Here is a 23,617-nt window from a genome sequence, read left to right on the forward strand (position 1 = left end):
ATATTCGCAAACGAATCAACGGACAAAGGATTAATCTCCAAAATATATAAACAGCTCATGCAGCTCAATATTAAAAAAACAAACAACCCAATCCAAAAATGGGCAGGAGACCTAAATAGACATTTCTCCAAAGAAGACATACAGATGGCCAAGAGGCACATGAAAAGCTGCTCAACATCATTAATTATTAGGGAAATCAAATCAAAACTACAATGAGGTATCACCTCACAGCAGTTAGAATGGGCTTCATCAGATAATCTACAAACAGCAAATGCTGGAGAGGATGTGGAGAAAAGGGAACCCTCTTTCACGGTTGGTGGGAATGTAAACTGATACAGCCACTATGGAGAACAGTATGGAGGTTCCTTAAAAAACTAAAAATCGAATTACCATATGATCCAGCAATCCCACTACTGGGCATATACCTGAGAAAACCACAATTCAAAAAGACACATGCACCCCAATGTTCACTGCAGCACTATTTACAATTGCCAGGTCATGGAAGCAACCTAAATGCCCATCAACAGACAAATGGATAAAGAAGTAGTGGTACATATATACAATGGAATATTACTCAGCCATAAAAAGGAACGAAAATTTGTCATTTGTTGAGACGTGGGTGGATCCAGAGACTGTCATACAGAGTGAAGACATAAAAAGAAAAACAAATATCATATATTAACGCATATATGTGGAACCTAGAAAAATGGTACAGATGAACCGGTTTGCAGGGCAGAAATTGAGACACATATGTACAGAACAAACGTATGGAAACCAAGGGGGGAAAGCCACAGGGGGGCGGGGATGGTGGTGGTGTGATGAATTGGGAGATTGGGACTGACATGTATACACTGATGTGTATAAAACTGATGACTAATAAGAACCTGATGTATATAAAAAAAAAAAAAAAAAAAAAGATTTCCCCCTGAAAACCAACAGGGAGATCATTCAGTATATAAAAGGATTTAAAGGGAAAAAAGTCACCCCAGGGGTGCTGCCTCCTCCTCATATTGTCAGAGGACCAGATATATGCACTTGGAGCAGAAATACCAATTGTTTTCCTTCATGCTGTGGACTTGGATAAGAAAAATGTCTCCTCCCCATAATCTGACCGTTTACTTTGGCTCCACCTATGTATCCCTTACAAGAAAATTGGCTAATTTTGTTCTCCAAGACCAGAGAGCCATTGATTTACTTGGGTGGTCTAAGGACACCTACTCTCCTGATGAACATTTCTGGGTGACACTTAACAGGATTCCAGCTGTCGCTCCGGGCCACGTGGGCTGCGGACTGCCCAAGTGGACTACATCTCCCAAAGGGCTCTGCGGGCACGCCAAAAGGAAGTGGCTGGAGCATCTCCCACCTCCACGCCGAGAGGAAGAGGTTCTATCCGTGGCCTTGGCGCTTCTCTTTCCTTTCGCACCGGTTGCCGCTGCGGAGCATGGCAGGTCCATGTGTGCAGTGAGGGGCGCTATTCCTGGGCCAGTAGCACCCGAGCCCTGGGTTTGACTGCGTCCACCCTGCCATGGACCCCAACACCATTATCGAAGCCCTGCGGGGCACCATGGACCCAGCCCTGCATGAGGCCATGGAGCGCCAACTCAATGACGCACACAAGTCTCTGAATTTTGTTTCAACACTGCTTCAGATTACTATGTCAGAACAACTGGATTTACCTGTGAGACAGGCAGGTGTTATCTATTTGAAAAATATGATAACACAGTATTGGCCTGATCGGGAAACGTCACCAGGGGATATATCCCCTTATACTCTTCCAGAAGAAGATCGACATTGTAGTCGAGAAAATATTGTAGAAGTCATTATCCACTCTCCTGAGCTCATCAGGGTACAGCTTACTACATGCCTTCATCATATTATCAAACATGATTATCCAAGTCGCTGGACTGCCATTGTGGACAAAATTGGCTTTTACCTTCAGTCTGATAACAGTGCATGTTGGCTAGGAATTCTTCTTTGCCTCTATCAGCTTGTGAAAAATTATGACTACCCATCTTCCTGCTAAGGAAATGTTCCAGCTGTTGCTCCAGCCTCTGTCAGAGTGAGTGCCAGTTGTAGTTCTGGTATAAGAAACCAGAGGAACAGAGTCCATTGGTAGGAGCAGTGCAATGTTTCCTGCCAGTTCTAAAGGACCGTTTTACCCAGCTTCTTTCTGATCAGTCTGATCAATCTGTCCTCATCCAGAAACAAATTTTCAAGATCTTCTATGCTCTTGTTCAGTATACTCTACCACTGGAGTTGATACTGATAAACCAAAAGAACCTGACAGAATGGATAGAAATTTTAAGGACTGTTGTGAACAGGGATGTACCTGATGAAACACTTCAAGTTGAAGAAGATGACAGACCTAAGTTACCATGGTGGAAATGTAAGAAGTGGGCTTTACGTATCTTAGCAAGCCTTTTTTTTTTTTTTAAGCCTTGCGCTCCCTGAAGGTTTTCGGCAAAGCATTTTTTTTTTTTTAAACAGAGAACAGGAGTATTTTTAAATTTATTTTTAAATGTATTTATTTATTTTTGGCTGCGTTGGGTCTTCATTTCTGTGCGAGGGCTTTCTCTAGTTGCGGCAAGTGGGGGCCACTCTTCATCACCGTGCGCAGGCCTCTCACTATCATGGCCTCTCTTGTTGCGGAGCACAGGCTCCAGACGCGCAGGTTCAGTAGTTGTGGCTCACGGGCCTAGTTGCTCCGTGGCATGTGGGATCTTCCCAGACCAGGGCTCGAACCCGTATCCCCCGCATTAGCAGGCAGATTCTCAACCACTGCGCCACCAGGGAAGCCCAGCAAGGCTTTTTGAAAGATATGGAAGCCCTGGCAATGTTTCCAAGGAGTACAATGAATTTGCTGAAGTATTTCTGAAGGCATTTGCTGTTGATGTCCAACAAGTTTTATTGAAGGTGTTATATCAGTACAAGGAGAAGCAATATATGGCTCCTCGAGTTTTACAACAGACATTAAATTATATTAATCAAGGAGTTTCTCATGCTCTCACCCGGAAGAATCTGAAGCCTCATATACAAGGCATTATCCAAGATGTTATTTTTCCATTGATGTGCTATACAGATGCTGATGAGGAACTTTGGCAAGAAGACCCCTGTGAATAGATACGCATGAAGTTTGATGTGTTTGAGGATTTCATCTCTCCTACCACTGCTGCCCAGACACTTTTGTTTACAGCTTGTAGTAAGAGGAAAGAGGTACTACAAAGGACTATGGGATTTTGCTACCAGATTCTTACAGAACCAAATGCTGATCCTCGAAAAAAAGATGGAGCCCTGCATATGATTGGCTCTTTAGCTGAAATACTTCTGAAGAGCAAGATCTACAAAGATCAGATGGAATATATGTTGCAGAATCATGTATTCCCTCTCTTCAGCAGTGAACTAGGCTACATGAGAGCGAGAGCTTGCTGGGTCCTTCACTATTTTTGTGAAGTGAAGTTCAAAGTGACCAGAACCTGCAAACAGCCCTAGAGCTGACACGAAGATGTCTGATTGATGATAGGGAAATGCCTGTTCAAGTGGAAGCTGCCATTGCACTTCAAGTGCTGATCGGCAGTCAAGAGAAAGCTAAAGAATACGTCACACCATTCATCCAACCTGTCATGCAGGCTTTTCTTCATATTATAAGAGAAGCAGAAAATGATGATCTTAACAATGGAATTCAGAAAATGATCTGCGAGCACAGTGAAGAAGTTACTCCTATTGCAGTAGAAATGACACAACATTTGGCAATGACATTTAATCAAGTAATCCAGACTGGGCCAGATGAAGAAGGAAGTGATGACAAAGCAGCTACTGCTATGGGAATCCTGAATACCATCGACACACTTCTTAGTGTAGTTGAAGATCACAAAGAAATAACCCAGCAGCTTGAAGGAATCTGCGTACAGGTCACTGGAACTGTTTTACAACAGCATGTCTTAGAATTCTATGAGGAGATCTTCTCTTTAGCACATGGTTTGACATGTCAGCAAGTGTCTCCACAGATGTGGCAGCTACTACCTCTGGTATTTGAGGTTTTTCAGCAAGATGGCTTTGATTACTTTACAGATATGACGCCTCTGCTTCATAATTATGCAACAGTTGATACAGACATACTTCCGTCTAATACCAAGTACCTTGAAATGATATACAGTATGTGCAAAAAGGTTCTTACAGGAGTTGCAGAAGATGCAGAATGTCATGCAGCAAAATTGTTAGAGGTGATAATTCTGTGGTGCAAAGGGCGTGGCACTGACCAGTGTATTCCCTTGTTCGTGGAAGCGGCATTAGAGAGACTGACAAGAGAGGTGAAGACAAGTGAACTTCGAACAATGTGCCTGCAAGTTGCCGTTGCAGCTTTGTATTATAATCCACACCTACTTCTCAACACCTTAGAACATTTTCGCTTCCCTAATAATATTGAAGCAGTTACAGATCACTTTATTACACAGTGGCTTAATGATGTTGATTGTTTCTTGGGGCTTCATGACAGAAAGATGTGTGTTCTGGGCCTATGTGCTCTTATTGATATGGAACAAATACCACAAGTCTTAAATCAGGTTTCTGGACAGATTTTGCCAGTTTTTAATTCTTTTATTTAATGGATTAAAAAGAGCATATGATTGCCATGCAGAACAGGAGAAAGACAGTGATGGTGATGATGAAGCTGAAGATGATGAAATCGGGGGAACCGGGGAGTGATGAAGATGATATTGATGAAGATGGACAAGAATATCTGGAGATCCTGGCTAAGCAAGCGGGCGAAGATGGACATGATGAAGACTGGAAAGAAGATGATGCTGAAGAAACTGCCCTGGAAGGCTATTCCACAAGCATTGATGATGAAGATAACCCTGTTGATGAGTATCAGATAGTTAAAGCTATATTTGAACTATACAAAATCGTAATCCCGTGTGGTATCAGGCTCTGACTCATGGTCTTAATGAAGAACAAAGAAAACTGTTACAGGATATAGCAACTCTAGCTGATCAAAGAAGAGCAGCCCATGAATCCAAAATGATTGAGAAGCATGGAGGATACAAATTCAGTGCTCCAGTTGTGCCAAGTTCTTTCAGTTTTGGAGGCCCGGCACCAGGGATGAATTGAGTTACCACTTTCCTGCAGTGTGATTGTAGTGAAGAGCTTGTGTTCCTCCTAGTAGCAGTTCCAGAACTGGTTCATGTTACCCACTCTAAACTAACTGATCAATAGATGGACAAAAAAACCCCAGGAGGTGGGACCTGCTCATGCAACTTGGCACTGAAAATGAATCCAGAAGGATTTTGGTGGGGGAGGGAGGTAACTTGGGGGGCAGGGAGTATTTTCTTTATTTTTTGAAGAAAGTAAGTTTCTGACTAAAAGTTCAAGTGACACTGTGGAAATCTGAAACAAGAGGGGATGTCATGAAGGCAGCTTTTCTTTTTCCGAGGAAAAAACTGGCATGGGCTACAGGCCTATTTAAAATGTCTCATTTACAGAATAAGCTCAGAGGTAGATGTAATTTTTACACCTATGAGTATTTGTCCGATTTCTGTCTCTTCCTCACAATTGGTTATCTATTCTTTATATGTAAATAAGATAAGGTAATCGATAGCCTTATTCAATCTTCGTCATTTTCATCATCAAAGATTGTTCCTGTGTAGATTACTGGACATTTATTGTAGTACTACATAACTGATTTTAAAAATGTGCAAATGAATTAACACTTTCCTATTGAAACAAGCCTGCAAGCCTATGTATAAAATAGCAAAATGTTTGCTGTTTATAAAATGATGGGATGTAATGGGGTGGGGGGCAGGGGTAATTTCAAGTTATTAATTTAAAAATAACTAGCAATTTTGTACCTGGTGACTTTGTGGTGCACTCATCTCTGATAGTGACTTGAATTTGGTACGTTAAAAGGCGTTAGTGATATTTCATTGCTGCTAAAAATGGCAACTCCCTCTGTGTCCTGTTTTTTCTTAAAGCTCTCAGTGTACAAGTGGATATTTGGATAGAAGACCTTACTGTAACAAATAGGAAAGATGATATCTGAAGCATAAATTGGATATAAAATTCTACTCTTAAAGACTTGATAAAAGAGTATGGCTAAACATCTATATATGCAATCTATTAGAAGAACTTAATTCTGCAAAAAAAAGAACTACCATACAGCCCAGCAATCCCACTACTGGGCATATACCCTGAGAAAACCATAATTCAAAAAGAGTCATGTACCACAATGTTCATTGCAGCTCTATTTACAATAGCCAGGACATGGAAGCAACCTAAGTGTCCATCGACAGATGAATGGATAAAGAAGATGTGGCACATATATATACAATGGAATATTACTCAGCCATAAAAAAACGAAATTGAGTTATTTGTAGTGAGGTGGATGGACCTAGAGTCTGTCATACAGAGTGAAGTTAAGTCAGAAAGAGAAAAACAAATACTGTATGCTAACACATATGTATGGAATCTAGAAAAAAAAAAATGGTTCTGAATAACCTAGGGGCAGGACAGGAATAAAGATGCAGACGTAGAGAATGGACTTGAGGACACGGGGAGTGGGAAGGGTAAGCTGAGATGAAGTGAGACAGTGGCATGGACATATATACACTACCAAATGTCAAACAGATAGCTAGTGGGAAACTGCTGCATAGCACAGGGAGATCAGCTCGGTGCTTTGTGACCATCTAGAGGGCTGGGATAGGGAGGGTTGGAGGGAGACGCAAGAGGGAGGAGATACGGGGATATGTGTGTATGTATAACTGATTCACTTTGTTATAAAGCAGAAACCAACACAACACTGTAAAGCAATTATACTCCAATAAAGATGTTTAAAAAAAAAAGAGGGGCTTCCCTGGTGGCGCAGTGGTTGAGAGTCCGCCTGCCGATGCAGGGGGATGCAGGGGTGTCCTGGGGCACCGGGTTTGTGCCCCGGTGCGGGAGGATCCCACGTGCCGCGGAGCGGCTGGGTCGGTGAGCCATGGCCTCAGAGATCCCACATGCCGCGGAGCAGCTGGGCCGGTGAGCCATGGCCTCTGAGCCTGCGCGTGCGGAGCCTGTGCTCCGCGACGGGAGAGGCCACAGCAGTGAGAGGCCCGCGTACCACAAAAAAACCAAAACCAAAACCAAAACCAAAAACAAAAACAAAAAAAAAAAGAGAGAGCAAGGTGTCTGCTCTTTGAAAGGCCCTGAGGTGAGAATGAAGACAAGCCATAGACTGGGAGAAAATATTTGCAAATCATATATCTTGCTAAAGAAATTGTGTCTAGAAAAAAATGTATATTTAGATATAAATATATCCTAGAAAAAGAATATATTTATTCTCAAAACTCAATAATAAAACAAACAACCCAATTAAAAAATGGGCAAAAGATTTGAACAGATACTTCACCAAAAATGATACACATATAGCAAATAAGCACTGAAAAGACACTCAACATCATGTATTGCTAGGGATATAATAGTACACAGCTATCAAAATTAAAATACTGACTATACCAAGTGTTGACGAGGAGAGGAATAACTACAGCTCTCATACACTGGTGGCGGGAATAACAACAGTACAACCACATTAGAAAGCAGGTTGGCAGCTTCCTAGAAATTTAAACGTATGCCTACCATATGATCCAGCCATTCCATTCCTAGGTATTTACCCAAGATAAATCAAAACACACGTCCATACAAAGGTTTATGCAAATGTTCATAGCAGCCTTATTTGTCATAGCCAAAAATTGGAAAGAACTCAAAGGCTCATCAGTAAGTGAATGGATAAATGCATTGTGATATATTCATAGGATACCACTATTCAGCAAGAAAAAGGAATGAACTACTGATAAACACGACAACATGGATGAATCACAGAATAATTAGGATGAGTGAAAAAGGCCAGACAAAAAAAAGATGAAAAACATTTTTGCAAATGGCTGTTTAAATTAACCTTGTCTATCTTTATGTTGTCATATTAAAGCTATAGCCCTGAAACCCTTTAAATACTATAGGAAGATTCCGTACATTATATTAAACCATTCCATTTATATAAAATTCTCCATGTAAACCAATGCCTAGTGACAGAAAGCAGATTTTCGGTTGCCTGGGGGACCAGTTAGGGGGTGGGGGAAATTGGAGGAATTAGAAAAGGCATGGGGAAACTTTTGGGATGGTCACTACGTTCACCATTTTGTTTGTGGTGATCATTTCTTGGGCAAATATGTAGGTCAAAACTTACCAAATGCTTCATTTTAAATATGTGCAGTTTACTGTATGTCAAGTTATTCCTCAATTAAGCTGTTAGAAAAAGGAGGAGAAGTAGGAGAAGGAGAAGGGAAGAAGGAGAAAATAGATACATGAGCTTAGAGAAGTGGCGTTTGCTAGAGAGAGAAGTTTTGGAAGTCATCAGCGTGTAAATGGTACTTCAGACCCTGGGAATGAATGAAATCACTTAGGGAGAGATTAGTCAGAAAAGAGAAGGGGACCTAGGATGCTGCCATAAGAAACACCAAAATTTAGAAGTTTAGGATGGAGAGGATCATGACACATTCTTTGGTTTTCTTAAATTGTTTAAATCCAACCCATATCAAGTTTAAAGCATCTGATCACCATTTTATTCACTATAGGCTGAACCAATAGGAATGCAGACCCATTTAAGAGAGCTTGTAACTTAACAATTATTGTGTCTTTTTTACTTGCTCCTATTCATTAGTCCATAGCACTTAACATGACTATTGTTGATCTTAATTGACAGAAGTCATCTTTTGTTTTTTCCTTAATGCTATTATTTTAAGCTTTTATTCAAAATTATTATAGTGAAAATATTTCTTATATTTCTATGAAATATGCCAGCATATTTTAAAGATATATCGCATTCTAACTTATTTAATGTTCAGCTAACAACATTATATTTGGCATGTGTCATCAACAGCATACAGAACATAAAGGTATTCACAGAAATGAAAATGCAAACATGGTCATTTATCTTTTTTATAAATTTATTTATTTGTTTGTTTTTATCCTTGGCAGTGTCGGGTCTCCATTGTTGTGCATGGGCTTTCTCTAGTTGCGGCGAGCGGGGGTTACTCTTCCTTGAGGTGCACGGGCTTCTCATTGTCGTGACTTCTCTTTTTGCAGAGCACGGGCTCTAGGCGCACGGGCTTCAGTAGTTGTGGCTCGTGGGCAGTAGAGCACAGGCTCAGTAGTTGTGGTTCATGGGCTTAGCTGGTCCGTGGCATGTGGGATCTTCCCAGGGCAGGGATCAAACCTGTGTCTCCAGCACCAGCAGGCAGACTCTTAACCACTGCACCACCAGGGAGGCCCAACATTGTCATTTTAATTGATATTTATGATATATGTGTCAGTGTATCCTAAATTAAGTTGATTAGAGTATAAAAATACGTAAATTTTGTGTTTAAGCTTAATGTAAATTATTTCAAGTGACTAAATTAACTTTGTCCATTTATTTCTATTTTGTTATTTTAAAGCTAAAGACCTGAAATGTTCTAAATACTCCAGGAGCTTTTTAAATTCTCATATTTACATCAGAAATGGAGTTTTAGTTTCAAAAACCAAAAAATCCAATGCATCTCTTCCCTCAGTCTTCTCTCCATCTCAAACTATTCACTCTGCTTCTTCCTGCCCATTACCAAATATTTCCATCAGTGTTTATGCTCGCTGGCTCCACTTCCCATCCTTCTCAGCCAATCAGTCTTCTCAAAATGCTCTCTCAAAGTCCACCATGAAATCACGCCCCCCAGCATCCCTGAGTACTCTTCTAGTCTCCTGTTTCTTGAGCTCACTGCAACATTTGAAACTACAGACGGCTCCATTCTTTTCACAACTCCCGTTTTGTTTGTTTGTTTGTTTATTGCTTCTGGGATCCTACCTCCTCTTACTTTGCTGGCTTATCCTTTTCAGTTCCTGAGTTTTTCATTCTCAGCTTAAATTTTGAATTTGCATGCTTCTATTTTCTACCCTTTTCATTCTCTTCCCTCTTCTTGGACAATCCTAGCCCCATCCATCCATGTTTTTCCCTTCAGCCTCCTAAATTATTTGCATTTTCATTTGTTCTCCCTCTTGGAGCCAAAACACCCTTGCCTACTTTAGTTTCTCAGCTAGCTCACACTGGACCTGAAAGACTCAGGTTAAGAAAATATGTAATTCTTAATGGCTTAGAAGCCATATCTGTTCAACAATAAGCAAGCCTGTTAGCAGAGAATAAACTTTACCATAACTATGTTGCAATACTGTGTAAAGTGACAACTAGACAATCAGCTCCAATTCTCAACAGAATTACTTGAGGGGTAGTTTTCGGACAAACAAACAAACAAAAACAAATATAAACTTGTGGTTGTCAGTTACTGAGCAGTATATAAAAGTTGTAGGAAAAGGCACTCGAAAGTAAAATCTAAGAAAGGGTACGAACTTCCCACTTGGCCCAGAGCCAGGGCTCATTCTACATGAATTTCATCAACATCCTGTCTAGTTGAAAGTAAACCAAAGTAAATTAAGGTATAATTTGCAACCAGAGGATACAGCATTGTGCTGAAGCCTAGAGAGGCTCTGTTCCTAGTGTTTCTGACTCCTCACTGTTCTAGATAAAGCAACTTAAGTGCTACACTTACAGTATAAACCTCTTTGGACCAAACCCAAGATATATCTACAGTGAGGTCCATTTCAGTGTTTAGGGAACCCAGAGGATTCGGAAAGGCTTTATTCTTGTAGGTGCCACTAATGCAAGAATTTGTCTTATTGTCACAAAAGCAAATTTCTCTTCATTTCTAAATCAAATTATTCACTGAAGGAATTCTTCATCAAAATCACAGTTTATGAGGAATAGACTGTATATAATTTGTACCCATGTGTTCTATAATCATAGAAAATTAACCTGTATAATCAACTATCTTTTCATTTCTTAGAAATACTTTCTTTGAGTTTTCTAAATAAAATCTGTGTTTGTAGCTGTTATTATCTGAAGTTTAATATGGACCTCAATCTTTTAATGTCCGTCAAAATATTCCATGTGTGCATTTGGTAAAGAAAAAAGGGGCAGGTGTGTGTGTGTGTGTGTGTGTGTGTGTGTCTGTGTGGAGAGAGAGAATATAAAAGAGAGAATGGGATTAAGAGATGATACGGAAATTAAACATTTATTCAAATTAATTTGTATATAAGATAAATGATGTGAGTCATAAAATATTAGAAGTTTTAATACACATAAGATTTTAGTTATGAATTTTTTAAATGCTTATTTGAATGATGTCTACATTCACATGTAAAATCATTTGCATATCGCTCAGTAACACACCTGTTTTTCTTATTTTTTTACTTTTGTGATCATTTTTATACCTGCATCACATGAAAACAGTTAGTGAGCTGTCCACATTAAATTATTTTTAAAACTATTTCTCTCTCAATAGTTCCTCTTACTTATAAAGTAGCAGATAACATCAGTGCATATGTACAGTTAAAAGAAAGACATTCTGTTTATTATTCTTTGATGAAGCTTTACTAGAAATGGGTTATATTCATGTAGTTTGAAGATGAGAACAGAAAATTATAAATCTTAGAGAGACTGCAAGTATGGAGCTGGCACGTCAATGACATTTATAAAGAAGATTATCTTAAACAGCTGTCCATTAATAAGTTTCTGAGCATACTGCTTGGCAGACACATTTATAACACAGGGAAGAGCCCACGAAGGCTTTTATTTCAATTACTGTGACGATTCTCCAGGGTGACTCTTGGTGTCCAGGATGAAAGGCCATTGTAGTTAGTCAATACATTTTCTACTACTGATTTTCTCCACTAATAAGATTGAAGTACATTATTTGTTTTAGGTTTCAAGATCTTAAAAAGGGTAAAGATGTTAGACTTTACAATTAAGCAAAACCCTAAGGTACTGGGGAAGGGTGGGTCCTCTCTGTAGAAACCTGTCTTGTCAAGAGTTATTGAGCTGATGACTAATTATCTATACTGACTTGTACCAGAAGGCAACTGACCACTGCACGTTAATACTGAAAGTAAGCTTCTCAGCAAATCAGCAGATGGAAACTTCCCACAGGATTCTCAGAGCAAGGGCTTTCAGCATGTTTTGATTATTCAAGATGTCTATTCATTAATTTTGAAAAGAACACTGCAAAGCCCCCCCCACCCCAAATTTTTTTTCGGAAGAGTTAACTTAAAGCAACAGGAAGTAAAATGTTGATCCTGAGATCACAGGAAGAACAGTATCTGACCTACTGCTCTTTAACATACTGTTGATTTTCTTCAAAAAGGATAATAAGAAGGATACTTGCCTTTCCTTATTTATGTATTTCCTTTACACTCTGCCAGTTCACATGATTCAAAGACTTCTGTCCTAAACAAGTGATTGCCAAAGCCCAGCATTATAGAGAAAGAAAACAATTAATTGCTCGTGGATATTTGCAAATGAAGCAACTGACAAAGGATTAATTTCCAAAATTTACAAGCAGCTCATGCAGCTCAATAACAAAAAAACAAACAACCCAATCCAAAAATGGGCAGAAGACCTAAATAGACATTTCTCCAAAGAAGATATACAGACTGCCAACAAACACATGAAAGAATGCTCAACATCATTAACCATTAGAGAAATGCAAATCAAAACTACAATGAGATATCATCTCACACCGGTCAAAATGGCCATCATCAAAAAATCTAGAAACAATAAATGCTGGAGAGGGTGTGGAGAAAAGGGAACACTCTTGCACTGCTGGTGGGAATGTGAATTGGTACAGCCACTATGGAGAACAGTATGGAGGTTCCTTAAAAAACTACAAATAGAACTACCATATGACCCAGCAATCCCAATACTGGGCATATACCCTGAGAAAACCATAATTCAAAAAGAGTCATGTACCAAAATGTTCATTGCAGCTCTATTTACAATAGGCCAGAGATGGAAACAACCTAAGTGCCCATCAACGGATGAATGGATAAAGAAGATGTGGCACATATATACAATGGAATATTACTCAGCCATAAACAGAAACGAAATTGAGCTATTTGTAATGAGGTGGATAGACCTAGAGTCTGTCATACAGAGTGAAGTAAGTCAGAAAGAGACAAATACCGTATGCTAACACATACATATGGAATTTAAGAAAAAAAAATGTCATGAAGAACCTAGGGGTAAGACAGGAATAAAGACACAGACCTACTAGAGAACGGACTTGAGGATATGGGGAGGGGGAAGGGTGAGCTGTGACAAAGCGAGAGAGAGGCATGGACATATATACACTACCAAACGTAAGGTAGATAGCTAGTGGGAAGCAGCCGCATAGCACAGGGATATCAGCTCGGTGCTTTGTGACCTCCTGGAGGGGTGGGATAGGCAGGGTGGGAGGGAGGGAGACGCAAGAGAGAAGAGATATGGGAATATATGTATATGTATAACTGATCCACTTTGTTATAAAGCACAAACTAACACACCATTGTAAAGCAATTATACCCCAATAAAGATGTTAAAAAAAAAAAAAGAAACTCAGAATTCTCACACTGCATTAGTCTATCACTCCCCTACTTCTCCTCTGTACAGTAGGTGCATTTTTTGAGAAAAGGAGAGTTTGGTTTTGTAAATATGTTGATGGGGAGGAAACTACTCAAAGAAAAGCTAAAGCTCAGAAAAATACTCTTAAGATTTCTTTTTCCCAACCGCAGGGTTTAAACATCTTTTTCTCCTCTCGAAAAATAATTTTTGAATAAATTTTAAAACGTCCAAAATGGTTTATGTATTGGTCCAGTTTTATATTGTACTAGGATAACTTTTTTTTTTTTTGTGGTACGCGGGCCTCTCACTGTTGCGGCCCCTCCCGTTGTGGAGCACAGGCTCCAGACGCGCAGGCTCAGCGGCCATGGCTCACGGGCCCAGCCGCTCCACAGCATGTGGGATCTTCCCGGACCGGGACACGAACCCGTGTCCCCTGCATCGGCAGGCGGACTCTCAACCACTGCGCCACCAGGGAAGCCCTAGGATAACTTTTAATGTTCTTCCTAAGTTATACCATTGATATTCATCTCTCAAACAGTAGTAAACTAGTGCCAGATAAAAACTGTTACTCGCCATCTGCCTCTACAAGGATTAGGTCACTAGTCTCCGCAGTTGCTGACCTTCAATACACCCTGAAAGGAATTCAGGGCAGAGATCAGGAATGAGGCACTCTGTGTTCTGGGAAAACCTGGAAGAGCAGGCCTTCAGATAGTCAGATATTTTCAGGAGAAGATTTTATGAGCACAAATTCTTGCATCTTCTCGTATCTAGAAAAGCACTAAAATCATTAATGGAGACATCTATTCCTCGTGACGAGCAGCCACCTTCTTGTGGCTAGCAGTGACATTCTGCCAAAATGTGTGCTTAATTTAAAGTATCCCCCCTCACCAAAGTCATATATATACTGACCACCCCCCTCACCTCTTCAGAGCAGTTCCTCAGAGCTATCTGAGAGGCTGTCCCCAGGCTATCATCCTCGTTTTGTCCCAAATGAAACTTAACTCACAACTCTCACGTTGTGTAATTATTTTCAGTCGACACTAGAAACCCTGTAAAGATAGAAGTAGTAACACACATATTGTAGCAAAACCATTTGTATCTTCCAAAATCCATCACTGTGAATAAAATAATAAAATAAAATAAAATACCACTATAAAATCTTTACCCTGCCTTCAGGGAGTGTAAGTTTAGAATTAGTATTCTTAAATTATTCTATTTAAAGTGAAGACAAGATGGGTGCCTGAATACTGCCATCCAATGTCAATTGATGAATGTGGTACATAATCCCACCCTTAGAGCTGGTAGAAAATACTGATACGGACCAGGGTTCTTGGCCTTCCCCAATCAATAGAAATTGACTAAAGGCCAGACAAGAAATTCAGACAAGGCTTTATTGGGACCCCTGCTGCAGCAGGGAGGAGAGAGAACGAACAACAGGTTCCCTTGCTAGCTCACTCCCTGGCGGGTAGGGGTGGGACAAGCTTGTTCCTTATATGGGATGAGAGTAGGGGTGAGTCCAGGGGTCGGACTGGAGGGATGGCTTAGGTGTTTTGCCCACCCCTTAGGTGGTGTTCTGTGCAGGAGGCATGTGGAGTACCCTGCTTTTGCTCCCGAAACCCTGTTTTTGCTCCAGGCTCTTCAGAAGGGGCAGTTGGGTTTTTTGGTCTTTTTGTGTCTTTCGGTCCAGAATTTGCCCCAAATGCACTATGCATGCAGTTATTTTTAGTCCCATACAGTTTCTTTGTATTTTGTCGCTTGAGGAGATGTTTGTCCAAGTGCAAGCATCGCAGCACTGCAGCAAAGGGTCCCAAGTCCCAGGCCTGTCTCAATACAACCAGAATGATGAATATAAAAATTCAGGTGAACGAAAGCCATGATAAAGAGGACCTACCCTTAGCCTAAAATATGGGTTTTCTGGACATTCATTGTATTGTTAATGATTCAGACCATATATTTGGCCTCTGCCTTCTTGCATTTCTAAGACAATGCTGCTTTATTTTCAGAATGGTTACCATTTCTAACTCTATTGTTTCCCAAAATTTCTGTCACCAGGCTCCATAGAGTTCTTCTTATATGAAGCACATCACCATTAAATCTGTGTTGTCATCCTCTCAGGTACACTGCCCTGGCTCAGGAGGGTTAGGGCCCTAATGAACCGCAAAAGGCTAAGCAACCAGGAATTAATTTCATATTGTTTCCTTGGAACCCTTCCAAAAGTGATGGGTAACAGCCTTAAGAGCATCAGGAACCTATTGCATGAGAAACGAGAGTAAAGTACATTGTATAAAACAAGTATCTTTTTCAGGGAATGCAAAACGATTCCAAGTGGCGGGCAGAGACAAGACTTGAGTATACTGCTGGAACCTCTACCAGATCATCGACACTGAATTCTGAAGGAGGGTAGCTGTCTGGGGCAAATCAGCCACCATGAGTCACAGCCTGAAATTAAGTCAGGGTGAGGGTAGGATGGAGAAAGATATGACTGAAGTTGCTGTAAGCGTGTCTAGCAGAAACAAGTGCAGCTGGATCTCACACTAGCAATCATTTTATTTCCCTTTTAGTCAACTTTTAGCCCTCTGGCTCCCCTTTCCACATCCTGCTCAAAATTCATCCTGCACACACTTCCCTAGATAATCAACACCTACAACCTGCTGACAGAAAAAAAGCACAACATGAGAGTCGCGAGTTAAGTTTTATTTGGGGCAAAATGAGGACTGTAGCCTGGGAGACAACGTCTCAGGTAGGTCTGAGAAGCCTCTCTGAAGAGGTGAGGGAGGAGGTTAGTGTTACATATATGTGATCTTGGTGAAGGAAGATACATTCAATCAAGGACACATTTTGGCAGAAGGTCAATGCTAGTCACAAGGAGGTTACTGCTAGCCATGAGGAGCGGATGGATGTCTCCATTAATGACTTTAGTGCTTTTCTAGTTACGAACATTGAGGTGCATATATCTTTTTGAATTAACAAAAACGTAAATAGTACTTACTGTACAACAAGCACTGTTCTAAACATTTCATAAATGATCTCAGTTAACAACCCAGCGTGGTAGAAATCATTATTTTACAGATGAGGAAACTAAGGCAGATGGCTAGTAAGTAATTTGCCTAAAATCACATAACCAGTCAGCAGTGGTTTAGGAATTTAAATGTAGCAATTGGGCTCCAGAGTCTATACAGCAGTTTGTCAGCCATTTGAGTTTGCTATTCTATAAAATATACCCATAACCTGAATAGGTACTAAGAGAATAAAATATGTGTATATAAAAGCTGCACAAATATTCCTGTTAGCTTATCATGTCTCTTGAGCCCAGAGAGAATTCTGGATATTAGAACCAGCAGTGAGAAAGAGCACAGTTACACACTGGAAAAAAACACATCTCTAGTTGAGAAAAAACGAAATTCTGGTGTAATCTCAGGTCCAGTGTCCTCTGGGATAATAGTTGCCAGAGCCAGAACTAGACACTTCAGATTTGCACAAATATAACACAAATTACTGGAAAAGATATGTTGCTAAAAGGCCCAACACATATCAACACAAAATATAATTTTCTATGTTGGAAGGTCTTGTAAATATACCCAAATGCTGACTCTCAACTATAATTGTAATAAAATAATTTATATCAATAAAGATGTGTAGAGGGCTTCCCTGGTGGCGCAGTGGTTGAGAGTCCGCCTGCCGACACAGGGAGCGCGGGTTCGTGCCCCAGTCCGGGAAGATCCCACATGCCGCGGAGCGGCTGGGCCCGTGAGCCATGGCCGCTGGGCCTGCGCGTCCGGAGCCTCTGCTCCACAAGGGGAGAGGCCACAACAGTGAGAGGCCCGCGTACCGCAAAAAAAAAAAAAAAAAAAATGTGTAGAATGTATAACAATCAAAGTTAAAAGGAACTCATTTTCGTGTCTTAATTGATATATCTTAATTGATAAAGCTTACATTCCATGAGGGCAGAAAAGGGGGCAGTGGGAGCAGCCTGGAAAAAGCACAAAAGGCCTGAAGGTCAAAGGAGGCGAATCCTTGAAGAACGAGGACTAAAAGTCTCTCTCATCTATGTTGCCTTTTCGTGACAAAGAAGGTTTAAGGAGCCCTGAATAATCTAATATTTACAACGTAGGAGAAAACTATTTCCAACATTGAAACTTGGAGCCTTTTTAGATGATTATTAAACAGCATGTACTCTGTATTTGCCAAAAGGAGACTAAGAAAAGTCTTAGTCATGATATTGATTCTGCCCCAAGTTTAAAACTCCTGAGGGGAAATTTTTTTAAATAAAGAGGATGTCTGCTGCACAACAGGACTATATCTTTTTGGAATCACTAATCTAATTAAGTTTTCTTTGCATTTTGGGCTTAAAGATAGACTTTTAGAATGAAACAAAAAGAAAGTCTTCTAAAAACCAAGGAATCAGTAAAACTTCAGTTATATTTTCTAGGCATCATTTGGCTTTTAAAATCCTGATAAACTTCCCTTGAAAAATAAAGCATTTCCTCTTGTCTAGACAACATAGCCTGCTTTCTTTTCAGATAGGGCACTTGGGACCCCGGGCTCTGCCTCTTTTCACTCACACCATCTATGATTCCACATAAACCAGGGCTGTGTGGTCCTTCCATACCCCAAATAGAAAACCCTGCAAGGTGGTGCTTCCTATCATTCTTGGGCCACTGCCTTCAGCAAATTCTGTCTAGAAAAGCATTTGTTCCTGTTTTTTTGTGTTTTTTGTGTTTTTTTCACTTACCTTGTGAGGTCTCATCCCCGTGACATCTGACAGCGGCTTTGGGTGTAGGCAAACTCAAAAAGAGAATGCAGCAAGCAGTGGTTAGGGAGGTGAGTTTCTGTGAGTCAGAAAGGTTGAGTAATCTAACACAGAGCATGTTAAGTTCAGGTCAGCCTTGAATACTAAATCTGAGAAGTCAGTGGTAGTGCTAGTGTGACAGCAGGCAGCTAAATGTTTCCACTATATCCACAGATGGAGTAGTGAAACGCTTCGAATGCTGAATTTTCTTTAACTACCGAATTCTGCCTTTTAAAAATATTGCTTCCAACTTACAAAGACTCTTATAAGACTGCATTTTTGGGAAAGGGGAGCCTTCTTCCTTTAAGGTATATTATTCAGGAACCTCTATATGCATCCCAATGCATTGCTGTTGTACCTTGTAAGTAACTCCAGGAAAGTATCCAGCTTGTATTTCTTTTCATTGCTCACAATACTAGCACGACGTGTTCCCAGCAGTTGAAGGTATGCATGCATACATCATTTGCTTGTCTGTTCACCCATTCATCCATTTATTCATTCACCTAATTTATTAGACATATATTGAGCTTCTCTTCTTTACACCTTGAGGATATAACCACAAATAAGACATAGTCCCTGTCCTCTAGTTGGGAAAAGAAAACTGAGTAAATAACTGTGAATACCATGTGAGAGAGAGGATAATAGGAATTTGTATAGAATACATTGGGCCCCAAACAGGGAGATGAGCACTCTAACTGGGACGGAAGAACTGATCAAAGGAGATTTTTTAATGGTTGTGAAGAGTATTACATGGGTATTTTCCATGAAAGGAAATGCATTCCCAGCCAGGGGTCTAGCTTATGCAAAGATCTAGAGACACAAAATAGTACAGCAGCTGGTTCTAATATATTGACGGAGGATAGAGGACCATGAGAAGGGATGAGATAGATATTAACAAGATGATTTTTAACGGCAGGAGGCATTTCTCTCACAGAACAAAAATAAATGGCAAGCATATCCATGTAATACTTGGGAAATCTTGGTTAGGTGGGTCACTTTAAAGAAAAATGTTAATGAAATGTATTGAGGAGCTCTCAATAATAGAGCCCATGCCAGAAAAAAAGATAGATGCTAATGGATTTTCATAGCAGTGAACGTTCTAAGTGCTACCACATGAAGCAGAAAGTTTCTTCAAAAGGGATTAGTATTTCATAATCTATTTCCATTTTATTTTCATTTATCATAAAGATTTAGATCTAAGAGAAAATTACAGCATCTATAACAGTGTCTGGCACATAGTAAGCACTCAATAAATATGTTGATAGAAGTCCCACATAAGGCTGCATTTGGCAAACAAAGAAATGCTTCGGGTACTGACCCTGACTCTTCAACCTGTAACTGCTACTGCTTTTTTGATAACTCGAGTTGCATTCACTAGGTCTCTTTTTAGTCCCTACTCCTAACTAAGCTTTCCTCTCTCCCACACAGAGCTGGAGATACTTGAATATGTTGTCACAGGGGTGTCTGGGCAGATTTGAAGGATGTAGTCATCAAGCTATTGGCCTCGCACCTGCAAATCAAAGGAGCAGAGTTGCAGTTGCCACCGTCAGTAGCAATTCAAAACGCACAAATCAAAAAGGGAAAAGCAAGAGCTGCAGGAACTGCCACAATAAAGAAGCAGAGACCCATTTCCTCTGTGTTCTCTCTACTCTCTGCTATTTGGGTGCACATGGCGAGTAGGTGGGGTGGTGATGACAGTGAAGGGAGTGCAGCAGAGAAGGAAGTAGTTAATGAACAAGTCTGCTTAACAGAGGGAGTCGAAGGTAGTGGTACAGAATCTCGGGGCCAGACCCAGATACTGTTTACGGAAATGCCTCTCTAGACTCACTCCTCCACTTAGCTCACCACTTCTGGGGTGCTGCCCGCCACTCCTGCTTCCTCCCGGACCTTTTGAGAATCCCTTTCCTGATACTCCCTTCACTTTCTGTTCTGCAACCACCCCACTTACTCTCTTTTCAGAAAAATGAATCAAAGCCTCAGAAACTATGAGCTGGATAGGTCTTTAGGGACCATCAGACTCAAGCGCCTCATTTCACATTTGAAGAAACATTAGACAGGAAAAGTCTAGCTACTCATCCAAAACCCTGTCTCTGGTGTGTAGCAGAGATGAACTCTGTCTTCCGACAATCTCCCCTTCCCACCACCCCACACCAAGTCCAAGGTTGTTCTACCATATCAGGTTGTCACTGCCCCAATCAACTGGTTAGCGGATGATTATAGCAGCACATGATAAACATGGACTCTCTTCTGTCTCATTAACCCCTTTCAATAGATCACCAATTGAGACTGAATCCTTCTTCTCCCGTGCTCCGTTCTTTTGTTCCATCTTCATCCTCTCAAACACATACTTTTAAGCCCCAGCCTCACCTGTCCTGCCCTTCCGTGAATTCATCTATCTCAATTCCACTACAGTGCTCTTTCCTTCGGAACTCATGGCACCTCTCATCTGAACTCTTTATTTTGCAAGCATGTTTATCCTTTCTTGATTAAGCCCTTGAACTGCTACTTGACAAGTAGCTTGTATCTTTTCTTCTTCCCTAGAAGATAATCTTCCTGAGCGTAGAAACCACATTTGTTTCTGTATTTACCCATCAACTAGGATTGTGCTGTGCACAGGATGGAAATGTAAGAAATAGCTGCACAATGAATAGACCCTGGATGCTTTAATAAAAGGAAGGTTGTAATGGAAGACAAACATTTCTTGGCATGAGGCCCTTGAATACCCTGCAAATCTTGCTGTATAGTGAGCTTCCATATACCAACAAGAAAAGTGGGCCAGGCAAAGGCATGAAGATTCTTTGGTCCTAACTTGTGTTTAAGAATTAGATGAAGAGGGAGGAGAAAGACTTGTTATTCAGTTTATTGAAATTAGAAGAATATGCCTAACTTGCTGATCTAGAAAGTTCTATCCAGGTCTTACATTCTAAGTGCTACAATCCATGCTGACAGTTGGAATTTGGAACACAGATTTACAGTGTTCTTCAACGTGTTTCCCTGGAATCACACTGCAAATCTAGCAATTAACTTCACCCTTCAGTCCCTTCCTTGACGAACTTCTGCCTTATTCCTGAGAAAATATGGGAGGATATGATCTCATCTATGGGTTTTTGGTTTGTTTGTTTGCTTTATGTCAAGCCTGAAGGTCCAAATGCAAATTTATTCCCAGAAATTAATTTGGAACTCCGAATGTTATTCCCTTATTAACAATATAATACATGAAAAGTAGAGGCTAAAACACAATTAGTTCTATGGTTGAGATACAGCACAGGTAAAATAAATTTCACAAGTCAGACTGAGGACATATCTACCGACTTTTCAGTTTTATATACAGAAATTTGCATATAAAGTTCTAGAATACTGAATTATAGATAAACACTTGGAACAAAATCGTTTCATAAATTGGGGACTGTTTCAGCTAAATTTTATCTAGCACACTCGATATCTTGAACTTATTCAATTTTCTAAATTGAATATGGTATACATCAGAGTATATCTACAGTCTTTCCTTGCCTGTTCCCATAAGAAGGGACAGAGCTGAGCACCTAATCAATTTTCATTTCTTTGCAAAATCTGCTTCTTTCCTTAGGAAGAAATCAACAACCAGATGGCACTTAATACATGTTACTGCTCAGGACAAACTTCACTTCTATATGTGAAAATTTTAAACCTTAAAGTGTCCCCTATAATTTAAGCTTTAGTTATTTATATTCATTTTGAATTCAAGCAAAACTCTCTCACTTAGTTCAGTTCTATTTAAACTAAATTATTTCAAATGAGAAAAAAATAACAGAATTTTTAATAGTTTAATATCTTGCTCTTACCTAGAATTGTAGCTTATCTAAAAGAAAAAAAAAGGCTGGTATATATCTTACATACCTCTCTATATAAAAGTACAAAAAATAAACATTTCATTTTAATTCAACAAACTACTATGCATCAGTTATATGTAGGAACATGTACCACTCTAAAGGCAATCAGCTGAGTTTGAAATAAACCTTCTCTGCTCTCAGTGAACTTTCATCACTTGCTAGGGTATCTCTGATGTCTTTATCCACATTACTCAGATGGAATCTTAGCAAAAATTGGACTCAACTCTTTAGTGCAAAATTTCTAAGAAGCATTATAGTAGCGGCATGGCATAGAAAAAAAAGAGCTCTGTGTTTGGAGTGAGACAGCTATGGATTTGAACGCTGGCTCTGCCTCCTAGTAGCTGTGTGATTTGGAGCAAGTTAATTAACCTAAGCCACAATGTCTTCATCTGTAAAATAATGCCTACATCAGGGACCCACGTTCAGCCAGCTCACAGAGGTACTGCCACACTGGTTAGTAAAGAGTTGAAGCACCTCCACACATTGACAAATAGCTGCTGCCTCAATCCCGCTCTACTCCAGGATCCTCTGGACCTCCCCAAATTTAGGAACCAAAGGGTCAATACCTCGCCAGGCAGGGAGGCTTCTGGGATTCTACTCTACTCCCAGGGCTATCATTCTGATTGGTCAGTGCCCTTGTTCTACTGTCTGTTAAATATAAAATAATAAACTTAAAACGTCTCACACAGATATTCTTAGGATTTAGTGAGATAGCATTTAGCCTAGCATTGAGCAGGAATGTGTGTTCTATATTGTAAACTGTCCTCTTTGTGTTCAATCTCACAGGGCTGAATGTGTCTGCTGTGGCTTATCAAGAAAATCTCTCGCTTCAGAAGATCATAGAAGATTCTACCCCCAGATTATCTCCTCCTTTCTTTGATGGCTGGCAATTCTGACGACATGTCTTTAGTATAAACGTATTTAGCAATCTTAAAATGCAGGGAAAATGAAAGATTTCTAAACTACATCAAAATGAGTTAGCAGGCTGATTTTGAATTACAAAATGACTTGATTTTTTACTTTCATACCAATTCATTAAATTAATGAAAGTCGGTACGTTGTTTCTATGTTTTGTATAGTTTGTTCGACATTGTATAATCATAAACGCACACAAAATTAAGGAGAGAAAAAAGGTTTGTGATTTCATTTAACTATGTAGTATGAATCCAAATTGTAATTTGTTTCAGGCAAAGAATGATTCAATTCTCAAAAGAAATCGGAAAATACATTTCTTTTCTCCAACTTTATGATTAAAGAAAATGGCTAATTCAGAAAAACCAAAATCCAAGAACCATATAAATCTGTGACTTTGAAAGACCAAGAGTATAAGAAAGTAAATAGATGCATTGCAAAGAGGTTTGTTTCTTTCCCTGATTTGCTGCTCATCCCTTTTAGTGGGGAACGATAATATGAGTACACATCCCTATGTATTTCTACCCAAAGCTGACCTGCGTGCATGGATCTGAAGCA

At 39.9% G+C, this 23,617-nt stretch overlaps 1 protein-coding gene across 1 annotated transcript; it reads left to right on the forward strand.

The window, feature by feature from the left end:
- Nucleotides 1-1,525: 1,525 nt before the first annotated feature.
- LOC116756686 (importin-7-like) lies at nucleotides 1,526-5,151 on the forward strand. The gene is given in 7 exon segments (XM_032637536.1): nucleotides 1,526-2,004; nucleotides 2,082-2,416; nucleotides 2,801-3,460; nucleotides 3,463-4,586; nucleotides 4,588-4,679; nucleotides 4,681-4,886; nucleotides 4,889-5,151. Coding segments are annotated over 7 exon segments (3,114 nt in total). The 3' UTR covers nucleotides 5,107-5,151.
- The last annotated feature ends 18,466 nt before the right edge of the window (nucleotides 5,152-23,617 follow it).

This window comes from Phocoena sinus, chromosome 7, assembly GCF_008692025.1.
Source record: "Phocoena sinus isolate mPhoSin1 chromosome 7, mPhoSin1.pri, whole genome shotgun sequence".
In the NCBI taxonomy this organism is placed as follows: domain Eukaryota; kingdom Metazoa; phylum Chordata; class Mammalia; order Artiodactyla; family Phocoenidae; genus Phocoena; species Phocoena sinus.